We start from the raw sequence: 12,426 nt of genomic DNA, 5'->3' as shown, positions 1-12,426 counted from the left end.
CAGCATGGTTGTGAGCGAGCGCTTTCATTTTTCCTCTATAAGTACCGAGAGTTAGAAGAGGGTTCAGTGATGCAACTGTGCCAAAAGACATGCAGAATTTTAGCTCAATGGCTGGTTATTTAGGGGGTATTACCAAATACACAAATAAAGTTGGATTAATTTACCATAGTAACCACATATGTTCTGAAGTCTTTCTAATAGTAACCTTGGATCCTTATTCTTGAACAGTTTCGTTTTAATGAGAAGAGAAGACACATTAAACACACACAAGTATTTATTTACATACTGTACATTTCAATATTTTTTATAACAAAACGTGTTTTTAATCAGGTCTATATAATAATAAAAATAGAAATTGGCTCTCATTTGCAACTGCGATGATTTAAATGAATTGAGTGATCTAATTATTTATTGATAGAGCAGTTATGAAGTTAAAACAAATGTACACAATATCCCTCTGGCCTCCTATTGTGCATGCTGGCTCACTGTCATAATTTACTGGGACAAATATTATTAGTAACATCTTTGTTGGGGACTATGGGGGCTGCATAACATAACCCTCGACTCCTCGGTCTTTGGCAGAACCAGAAGTTGCTCTGGCCGTCCTCGGTAACGGCCGTCTCAAAGCTCTTATTTCTGCCCTGAGGACCGAGGAGTGAGCATCAAAGTGGGATCATTAAAGAGCTACAGGTGAGGATACACGAGAGCAGCTTTCCCAGAAGCCGTGCAGCCGAAAGAGTTGCTAACTCCGCCCATACAGTTGACAAATTCATGTAACACTTTGGTGGGAGGGACTAAGACGCAAGAAATGGACGCAAGTGGAGGAATTTAAGGGTTATGAGAAGCAACCTGGGCTGTCGCTGTGGAAAGATCTTGTAGGTAGTTAGACTGGATGGGACTGTCACATGACTCCAACTGTGAACACTTGGTACCTGAGATTCTACCTGAGACCCAGGCAATGGCATGAATTACAGAAGCTCAGAAGATATGTTTACTGTTTCGTCTCACAAACATATTATTAACTACAATGAGATGTAGTAGCGATTGAAGTCAGAAGTGAAGCTGGTTGATGTTGGATCCTCTTAGTGCTTGAGGAGCATTGGGGCCTGGTGGTCCCAGTAGTACAGATGAAACAGCCCTGCCCACCAGTGACCTCTCCTGGCAGATATATAGCAGGAAAAGCACAGGCGTGATCAATGACATAATGATGCACATATCTATTGAGTTTTAAGGAACTGATATCACTTCAACTATTGTTAATGCTCCTGCTATGAAAAGTCAAAATGTCTAATACAAGTTTTATTAGATTGATATAAGTAGGTTCAATTCTTAGAGGAGAGGGCTGTCCCAAACAGATGTAGCTTAAATTCAAATGTTTACAGGCCTTTTTTTTTTACAGAAGACATTTTGACACATTACATAAGCCTTTAACCTTATTGTCCCACTAGAGCACTGTGCTCCCAGAATGCAGAATTACCTCCTAGAGTCTGTAAAAGTAGAATGGGAGCCAGAGCCTTCAGCTATCAGGCTCCTCTACTGTGGAATCAGCTTCTGGTCTGGGTTTGGGGGGCAGACACCGTCACCACATTTAAGAGTAAACTTAAAACTCTCCTCTTTGATAAAGCTTATAGTTAGGTAGTAAAGAGCTGCAACGTCTGCCTAGCCTGGCCCACCTGCAACTCGTCATACTTGTCAGATTCATTTACCCTATAATCAATAATATAATAAAACTAGAAGGAGGCAAGGCAGTACAGCCCAATCCGGGAAGGGCGAGTCCTAGCCTGACCAGGCTCCTATCTTTATCCTGTCCTTCTTAATTATGCTGTTTTAGTCTGCTGGGGGACTTCCTTTGACACACTGAGCTCCTCTCTCCTCTATCTTTCCATTTGTGTGCATCCATGTCCCAGAAATGCATGTTACAAACCTATGTTCTTTTCACCCAGTATGTTTCCTCGGATTAGGGAGAATCCAAAATCACAGTTGCAGCTGTCGCCGTGGTCCTGCTACATGTCCCGCGATGCCCTGTTACATCCTGCTACGTCCTGCTATGCCCTGCTATGCCATGAATTACTACAAACTACTATTTCTAGTCACTGTTCCATTATCTTTCATTGTGACTGTTATTGCCACTATCATCCACACCCCCAACCGGCCCCGTCAGACACCACCTACCAAGAGGCTGAATCCGAGGTTTCTTCCTAAAAAGGAGTTTTTCTTCACCACTGACGCACTAAATGCTTGCTCTTGGGGGAATTACTATAATTGTTGTGTCCTTGTAAATTATAATGTGTGTTCTAGACCTACGCTATCTGTGTATTGTCTGTGTATTGAGATAACTCTTGTTATGAATTGATACTGTAAATCAAATTGAATTAGGTAAGGTAGAAGTTAAAATGCTAAAAATAATGACGGCTGAATTCCATTTATGTGCTTTGGATTAAGGGTCCTGGTATTGTGCATACTGGCTTGATGTCACACTGTTGGGGCATACTGGGGCAGAAAGAAGCTTGTTATTTTGTAATTAGTAACACTGTGCTTTTCCTATGACAAGTCAAAATGTCTGCTGTGGAAAAAAGTTATCTTACCTTTAGGCCCTGTTTCCATGTACATGGTTAATTTGACAAACAGAGACATTTCCCTTCATTTGTGCCCTCCGTTTTCACGCAAACTGAGAATTTGCCTCTGAAAACAAGTCTTTCTAAAAACTCTGGCCAGAGTGGAGATTTTGGGAATCTTCGTTTGCACGTAAACTGAGACAAAAGGAGGTTTAAGCAGCAGAGGAAGGGAGGAAGAGAGGAGAAGAGAGAGGAAGTGATTAATTGCTGTTGTTGCTATTCTCTGGATTCTGGTTGGTTAACGTGGGCTTAAGCTACTCGTTTACACTGCCACCTACAGATTTGGCACAGCGGCGTAGGCAGAAATAATATTTTGGGTGGGCCACTACAAAAGTGAGTGGTCCATCTTCAAAAAGACGTAGAAGTAGCAAAAAGGACAAACTGAAAAAAACAGCAACAATTTTACCTTCCAACATATACTGCATTACAACAGCAATAGTAGTACTGTCTACAAAAAGCTCAACCAACAAAGCTCAGTCAGTAAGGTTTGTACACAGCAATATAGACAAAACCCTGTTGATTTGAACCTATTCAGATATACAATAGATATATTTGCACTGGCAGAACCAGCAACATTGGCTCACAATATTAACCATTTTATTGCAAAAAGTGGAAACCAAACATGAACCCAAACAGCAGAGAAGGCGTTAACATTCTGCAGGACATAGAACAGCCTACATCAGACTGAAATCCCACATGAAACATCTCCTTGGTGCATTCATAACAGCATTGGTGCTTCAGGACTATGGACAGATAATGAGCAGCAAATGCGCTAGCATTAGTAAAAGAAAATGAAAGAAGGAAAACTTCCAGCCAGGCATTGCTTGAATAGATATACACTAGATATAATGAAAATAATTACATAATAAAAAGGGGTCAGCAAGGCGCCAAATCTTAGACAGTGACAGGATTAAAGAAAACTAAAAACTACGTCACTCACAGTTAACTTATCTTAATGTGGACAAAACACAAAAGCGTTTCAGCTAGAAGCCATTCACCATTTTTTTACTAAATAGAAAGGTTACTAGGTTACAAGAAGCATGAACCACATTTTACTTAATGTAGCCTACCTCTGTGAAGGCCAGCACTCTAACTCCTATCTCTCTGATGGGCTGGCAGCTCCCCTGGGAAACGTCTGCACATGCTGCAGATAAGCTCGTCCTTATTTACACTGTATTCCATCTAAGAAAACGGTCCATACCACTTTAAAGAGAAGCCATTGCTGTCGCGGTAACTTTTAACAGCATATTGCTTACACGGTCCATGGTAGCCTACATTGTGTAAAAACCCAGCGCGAGCTAACGTTAGCTGCTGGAGGCAGCCCGGAGAGTCGGCCTGTTGTTACCATAGTAACCACATATGTTCTGAAGTCTTTGTAATAGTAACCATGGATCCTTATTCTTGAACAGCTTCGTTTTAATGAGAAGAGAAGACACATTAAACACACACAAGTAGTTCTGTAACTTTTTTTACATACTGTACATTTCAATATTTTTTATAACAAAACGTGTTTTTAATCAGACTTGGCTAGGACGGGCCAGTGAGTAAAGTGGGCGGGCCATGCAGTGCCGCCCAGGCCCATTACTGACACGCGCCCGGTTTAGCGTGCTCTTAACGGCAAGTATACACAGGTACGTGTAAATTAACACTTTTCTGAAAACCGACCGGTGTGCACAATGTTACTTTTGAAACCGGAGAGGTTAAAATGTCATTTTATGAAAATAGAAGCCCACGTGTAAACGTAGTCTAAGTTAAGCTTCATGCAACTCGACTTCAACTCAGGTGGTGCTGCCCTCTCATCAAACTCTATGCACCAATACGTGTAGCCTATGTTCCTGCCCTAAGAGATGCAACGAGTCGGTCAAGCCCCGTTTGTACTCACCCACAGAGAAAAGGGTTAATCAGCAGGAGTGAAAACACCTGTGTGACTGTCAGCGTGAGGGTAATGCTGCGAACATTGCCAGGCTGAAGATTGAGTTTGAGTTTACTGAAACCATGATCACTTAAACAAACATAAAGTCTGGCCCTAAATTTATAAAATACAAAATATACACAATTACATCCTTTTAATTGTATGCCAACAACAGAACACTGCAAACAAGTTTTAATTAAAGAAGTGGTCTTTATTACATCAAAGAAGTCAAACATTACAGACAAGATTAATCATGAACCATGAATATCAATTCTATACTTAGACTGGCCTCTTATCCAGACACCTGCTTCATTCACTGCTCTTCCTTGTGATTACTTTGGATTTATTAAGAAGGAATTATGGGCATCTTAACAGGACTTGCTCCTTACTTTTCCCTTAAGTGTGTAGTTATGAAGGTTAATTTACTTTATATAATTTCTGTTGACACACTCGTCATTCTTTTCTCTCTCTGCTTGCTATGGAGATGGCCATTAGTTTTGTCCACGCTGACTGTATAAACGTGGCGTTATGGCCTGTGAAATGTGTCTTCCTTCTTTGGGTCAAAGCAGAAATCTGCAGAAATAAACAAAACAAAAAAAGTATGTTCCACCAGAAGAATAAAGTTCTGTATTTTGTGGACACTAATGCATTTAAACAATATCTGTCCTACAAGAGTACAATCTCTTCATCTACAGCTGAACTAATGTTCTCACATTGCATCCATCATCTAGATATCTACTGTTCATCCAACGGTAGAGCCTTTTAGAGAACTCATGATAGTCTATTTACAATAACATCCTTAACAGGAGACCCAAGCTACTCTTGATCCAACCAAGTGGAACCTCTGACATTTTATTTACATTAAAGTTGTTTTTTTATGAACAACTTTGTAGAACACATGTGGTATTCGGTAAGACTGAAGTCTCCCAAAGAATTCACGAAGCATTCTGATCAATAAAACACACTGCATCATGGTCCAAAAGGTAACAGTGATCATCCATGAGAATGCATTCAACAAAGCCCTGGTTGCGATCTAAGATGGTTTTAAAATGCTTGTGTCAACAAGAAAATTCAAATGATTAGGCACAATAAATGTTTTTGTTTCACAGTCCTGCATGTTGCACTCACTAAGCCTGTGAGTCAGCCAGTGAGTTCGCATCACTGAGTCTGTGTGTATTCAGGGACATTAGTGAGCAGGGTATGAGGATGAAGATAAGCAGCTTATCCCAACTAAAACATTAAGAGGGATAGGAGCGATTATCCAAAATTTCGGATGTTCTACTGACCACAAACAGAGCAATGGGTTTTTACACAAATAAACCACGGTAACATCACAGAGTTTCATTATTTGAAAACAAGACAGTACTACTGAATTCCACCTACATACTGAAAAACTACTTCTAATGCTTTAATATACAGCTTTGATTAGGGGTTCTTAAACTTTTCGTCATGGGCCCAAATTGAGCAGATCTTTTTCCTAAGGACCCTTTATGGGCTCGTGAAATCATACTTCTACTCTCAATACTCCAGAGGAAACGGACTGGCAGTCCATTTGCGTCCCGACCCACAGTTTAAGAAACGCTGGTGGTAGAGTAAACATGGAATGAAGAATGATTGTTCTTACAAGCAATGCAAGTGAACAAACAATAAATACAAACAATGTGCTTTATCCATATAGACATATTTACACAAAGTCTTTGGCTTATGAATAAACATCAGCTACAAAATCATAATAAAAAGTGTTGGCCACCAGTGCACAAAACAAATGAGGCCTGGGGTCAGTTCACTTCCAATTCCATTCAAACCATAAATGGAAACTGTAATTCACCTATTCACAAAAAAGCATTTATTCTTAGTCTTTTCTAAGAGTAAATGAGCCGATTTCCAAGTACCGAAAAAACTGTTCATATTACAGTTTTGAAATGAAATATTCCATTTCTGAATTGGCTGAATTGAAAGTGCATTGGGCCCAGCCCTGAAACAAACATGATTATGCTAATGTCACATGGTCGAACACAATCTTCAATGTTTACAATTTGGGTTACAAAGAAGACTTCAAAACTTCTATCCAGACAATCAATAAATGATACAACAAATCAACTCTGCACTGACTGCAGAAAATATAAAACAATGATACATATCACACTTTCTTGAACGTATACATTTTAGTGAAAATCCTACACTTAACATTTTTCAAGTTGCCACTTCATGATATCGTAAAAAAACAAAAACAAAAACAAACACACAAAAAGCCTAATACTCCCTGTGTAAACTTCCTGTTTTTCTTTCACTGTCAGTCTTGTTTCTAAGACGCTACTTCATCTAATTACATGTAGCAAACCTACATTGACATATAGGGTATTTTCTGTCTATATATTCCGTTATCTGTCAATATACTGTATGTAACCAATGAAGAATGGGTTCAAAGTGGCTATTAAGTACCTAAATACATAATAATGTTCTGACTCAAAAAAATAACATGTAAATGCTGCTGATGTATGGAGTAGAAAACAGAAGCATTCGCAGAGTTTGGCCAGGCTGCAACTTTAAGTTTCTTGTTTTTATGCAAAAGTACTGGCAGCAAATATTCAAACATCACCATGAAGAGATGCCCAACACTGTTAAGTAGTCAGAAATAAGCATGAGAGCAGGCTGGGCTGCAGCTAGCAAGGCGAGAGGGAGACATCTACAGTGCACATTGAGTTCTGCAGCTGGAACAGCATGAGGCATCAAGTCCATGGGAGGAGGGGTTGGGGTGAGAGGCTAAACATTTAAATGGGGCCCAAAACATACAGGGGCCGGCCAGCACTCAAAAAGTTGTACAATAAGCATAAAGGAGTAAAAGCAGTAACACCTCCCCCTCTGTCACACTCCCAGCAGCCCCGTCCGTTAAAAGTCTGAATGTTTCCCTTTGAATACTTTACAACACTGTACAAGGAGCCAATTTTGCTTCTGCCATTTGTAGAGATGCAAAATGGATGCTACAGAACGACAACCACAGAGGGGAGTCAAGATCAAGCAAAAGCAAAGGATCAGACACACGGGAAGTGAAATTTGTTCTTCACCTCCTCCTTTTCTCACTTTGTTTAAGAGGACTCTATGAACTCCAATGACAGGTCGTAACAGAACCGGTACTGCTCCTATAGAAGAACACAGACAGACATACTGAACTTAACATTTGGGTGGGTCAGGGTTCATATTTTGGGTCAATATCTGACAAATTATGTAAAACCAAACCAAACATTTAGTTAATCTCTGTTTGTCTTTCATTCTATTTAACTCACCGGAGTATCCACCATGTTGGGTTTGCTGTTCCTTAAGGTCTTTACGGCATGGAAGACGTCGACCACACTCTGTCTCTTGGCCATCTCACACACAATGCTGCTGGCACAGAACACTCCACTACGCCCACCTCCGTTTCTGTACACACACAGACAACAATACAGAGATATGTCACAAAAAGAACAATTTATTTCATTTGTAGTTTTGCCACCTCTCAGTGTTCATGGCACGGATTTTGGAACACTGATAACAAATCGTCACTAAATCTTGTGCATCATCAGACAAAAAGACATTCTGATGATGTCTGAGAATTGTCACTCTCACTTGGAGTTTCATGAGCCATTAACACTTTCTATAATAATCACCAAATGGTGCCAAGATAACTGGTAGGCCTATTACCAGACAAACAGATTTTGGCAACCTTTATTTGATTCTTTTCATCTTTACTTGAACAAATTAACACATACACATGATACATGTTCACTTTTTTTACTAAGTAAACACAATGCTCTTTTGTTCCTGACAGAGCTGCTGATTGCTTTTCACAAATACACTCTTGCTAAATTTAAAAAAAAAAAAGTGTATGAGACTGTATGAGATGTTTGGTGTGAACCCACAGGCAGTGTACGATGGTTCTTCCCTCTCCCTCCTCTCCCTCACGCTGCCACTGGTCGACCTGCAGGATCAGTTTGAGGAAGGAGCGTTTGGAGGCGGGGATTTCTCTGTGCCCCGCCCAGCCCAGGTACTGGAACTGACGGACCATCAGGTAGCCTTCCTGGGGCTGAAAGATCAAACAACAAAAAACATTTAGAGGAATAGATTCTGTTAAACAGAAGACTGTTGGAAGAGCTGAGTAAACACTGTCTATGTTCGTTTCTCAATCACACATAAAGGAAGATGTGGCTTGAGAGAAATCACATAGACGTAGCAACACAATATCAATCAACTAACCCTGGTGAGGTTGCAGACTCTGAAGAGTCGACTGATTACGTCACATTCCATGGAGCAGGACATACATTCCACCTGGACCGGACCGTAACGCAACATGCCCTCCTCTGGCCAGTACTGAGGACAGCCCTGAGCAGAAACAGTCACAGCATTTAGATACAGGACATGCAAGGGTGAAACAGCAATACATAGAAGTGCAAAATTCAATATTGTAAGAAGTTTTCTTATTGTTGTTTATATGTTGTATGCTTTTTGCCTTGGTGAGCAAAGGACAACTAACTACCCCTCTGGAGACAGTAAAATCCGGTTCGTTTATTCTGACTTTGGTATGAAGCTGATGTTGAGGCAAGACTGAAATTTTAAGCCAATATTAGCTTCTTTTTTTTTCTTCTTTTTTTCTTTTTTTTAAATGTGTAGTAACTGCAAGACAGGATTATTTTCTTCAGTATTATAAATGTTCCTCTCTGTTCACAGACTGGAGTTTAATTAGATTTTTATTTGATCCAGCGGAATATGAAATCATTCAAGTGAGGTCTGCAAGAGTTTTTACTACAGAATGGCAAACTGTTAAACATTAAAACATATAATAAATTATCTATTTTGACTATATTAAAGATGATACCTGTATAATTATATGTTTATGTGTAGAACAACTCTACAACGTGGCTCCTCTCCTGTTGATTATTCTCACTTATGACTGTTGGATAAATTAGATATTGATGTTTGTCTACCTTCCTTCACTGCTAATAATGTACAGTATGCATATTGTATTTATGCCCAAGTGCCTTTGTATACGAGTATATATAGTAGAAGTATGTTGATCTTGTAATAAAGTTTATAAATGTTATATAATGCATTTATTGAAGTTGTTTAGCGAAAGCTTTATATCTGAAATATATCATCCTCTAACAAAGTAAGAAAAATTGTGACAGATCAAAATTGGGATAATCAAATGATGATCCAAAAAACTACTCCTAAAACAACTGAACATTGAATTACCTGAGCCAGGTCAATCTCATTCAGCATCACCAAACTGGTACATCCATAGTCGTAAACCAGACGCCAAAAGTCTTTGACAGTGTTAGGCAAAGGATGCTGGGTAACGATGAATGCAGCAGGCTGTCTGTAGCTCTGCAGGAAACAATCAACAGAAATAATATCAGATCTTTCATAAACACAGCAGTGTCATTTTGTTCACAAACGTATTATTAGTTTGAAGCACTAAGTTTTGCTTTTCATACACATCGTTCACATCCCTTTTTTGTTACCTAAATATCTTTATCCTTGACATATTACTTTCTTTCTCTCATCCACACATCAAAACACAAACAGTGGAGCAGAGTGGGACAATTTGTGGAATTGCAAGCAACACAGGTGATGTTTGGTTACATAATCATGCAGTGGGCCTATCACATGTGAGGGTGAGGAGCATGCATTGCATATACAAATACATTGTACTTACAGTACATCTATGTCTAATAGGGTCAGTGTACTTCATGTTCAGTTCAAGTCATTAAATGGAAAATTTGTCAGTCACAAAATAAAAGACAAAATCGACCAAACTCAGAGTTTCTATTGACATAATGAACTGACTAAACTGAAAGTGAACTGAGCCCAATTCATCCTGAATGAAAATGTGCAGCCACATGTGTGACATGAGAGTGAATGACTTTGGTGACTTGTAATCATAAGGATAATCTAATGTGAGGGTCGGGGTCAGGTTTAGAGTTTAGGGTGTAAATGGTTTTACTAAACATGAACATGGTGGCAGAACGACACTGAAGCCATGAAACAAATCCAGTATTGGAGATTTGAAGTAAAATCCCATTACCTGGAACTCCTCTGAGAGCTTGGTTAGAGAGAGGCCAAAGGTAAGTGACTAAACTTGAAATATAAACTTTAAAAATTGGAAGTTTTACAGCAATTACAGTATTTTTGTCCTCCAACAAATTTGTTGGAAAGAAGCCAGGTTTCTATCCACACCATGCATGTATTACATTTTGTGTTTCAACCACTATTATTAACTCACATACTGCATCTACAGCCCACCCCTTACTATCCTTCTCTCTGTCTAAGTTCTATGAAAACAGACCTACTAATCAACATTAAATTGTATTTATGTCAGACAATGACCAGATATTGCCATCTTACCTTAAATTTCAACCTACATAATAATAATGACTTTGTTTTTCAAGTCATGGTGGCAACATGTTGTCAACTGTTGCCAATGTAAAAATGTCCTGCAGCAATGAGGCTGTTAAAGATTGGGTGGTGGCCAGAGAAGCTAGTGGTCTTTTCAGAACCTGGATTTGTCTCTAGCCTTCTGCTGCTAAAACCACAAACACAGCATCACACAAACAGGGAGGGGAGTCTGTGTGTGTGTGTGTGTGTGTGTGAGTGTGTGTGTGTGTGTGTTGTCTCTATAAACATATGTGCATAAATATATAATGTGTTGCGTTTTATCATCATTTGTGTATAACATCTTAAAAGTGTGTATCATTTTTAAACAATTATGTGATTGCAAATTGGGACAATAGACATCATACGTTGTTTTTCTTTGTTTTACATACAGTATATTCAAATTGTGTTATGTAAATGAAACACATCTGTCTAAAATGCTATGTTCACATACGTTGTGAAATATCCCAAATTAGTCGTGCTTGATGTGTTGAAAATAACACAACCTAACTGTATGTGAATGTGAGTGTGTTATACACTTACATCCATCAGAGCAGCATTGATGTAGTTGCTGCTTTCTCCGTCTATTGTAATGAGGAAGGGAAGGCATCTATCAGGAGGAAGGCCATCCATAAAGCGGTTCTTATCTTGGTTTCTAGGCAACAATGCAATACTGCAGTCTTCAGGCTGAGGCTGAGGGGTCACCGAGTTTAACGTCTGGACAAAGAGAGACATGCAAAACCTATAAGTTAGTGAAAAAAAATAAAAAATGTTGTGTTGCCGTGTTGAGTTGTATCTCTCTGTGGTTTCTGGGTCCAAAGGGTAAATTTACATTTTTGGCCAGGAGTGGATTCAGAAGCTGATCATTTCCACAAAACGTGGCTAGATTTACTTCTTAGATGCTGCATGATCATTCAGCAGTTCAAAAACTCTAACAGAAGCTGAGAAGTGGATTATGCTGACATGAGACTTTTGTTGACATTTTGATATTTGTTTTGTTTGTAAAAACTCAGCTTCTAAATGCATTTTAAGATAAACTTTAAAGTGTAATTTTAAAGGTTGAAGATACAGATTACATTAGGTTTACCTGGAACTCATCCTTTAGATGTGACGAGTTGGTCTGCGAGTCGATGCGGATCAGCTCATAAAAAGCAGCTTTGAACTCGCAGACTGGTATGGCTGTTTCTCCACACAAACACGCCTCTAGAATGGCATCATGGATGAATATATACTGCTCCTGAAGACATATAATTCAAGACATGCAAAGTGTTACATACAGTACATACACATATTTCCCTCCAGATAAAAACATTGGCAAACCATAAAATACACACATACGTGTCACATAGATAACACAAGCGGCTGTGATGTCAAATGAAAGTGAGCATGCGGACACTGAGTTAATGATGACCAGTGGGAGATGGAGCTATGAAGGAGATGAGATGATGAATGTCGAGTTTTGGTTTACCCCACTTGTGAGTCAGTCCACAC

The 12,426-nt window shown here is 39.2% G+C and overlaps 1 protein-coding gene across 1 annotated transcript in view; it reads right to left on the bottom strand.

Annotated features, from left to right (window-relative positions):
* Nucleotides 1-4,717: 4,717 nt before the first annotated feature.
* Nucleotides 4,718-12,426, bottom strand: part of ptprk (protein tyrosine phosphatase receptor type K) — a 123,351-nt gene continuing 115,642 nt past the window's right edge. Inside the window, exons 34-40 of the mRNA XM_032543630.1 lie at nucleotides 12,023-12,172; nucleotides 11,479-11,652; nucleotides 9,757-9,888; nucleotides 8,761-8,886; nucleotides 8,427-8,590; nucleotides 7,812-7,947; nucleotides 4,718-7,667 (exon numbers count right to left, since the gene is read on the bottom strand). Coding sequence (XP_032399521.1) covers nucleotides 7,614-7,667; nucleotides 7,812-7,947; nucleotides 8,427-8,590; nucleotides 8,761-8,886; nucleotides 9,757-9,888; nucleotides 11,479-11,652; nucleotides 12,023-12,172 — 936 coding nt within the window. The 3' untranslated portion in view covers nucleotides 4,718-7,613. The remainder of the gene's footprint in view (nucleotides 7,668-7,811; nucleotides 7,948-8,426; nucleotides 8,591-8,760; nucleotides 8,887-9,756; nucleotides 9,889-11,478; nucleotides 11,653-12,022; nucleotides 12,173-12,426) is intronic.

This window comes from Etheostoma spectabile, chromosome 18, assembly GCF_008692095.1.
Source record: "Etheostoma spectabile isolate EspeVRDwgs_2016 chromosome 18, UIUC_Espe_1.0, whole genome shotgun sequence".
Taxonomy (NCBI): Eukaryota; Metazoa; Chordata; class Actinopteri; order Perciformes; family Percidae; genus Etheostoma; species Etheostoma spectabile.
This window is presented reverse-complemented; position numbering and strand designations above follow the sequence as displayed.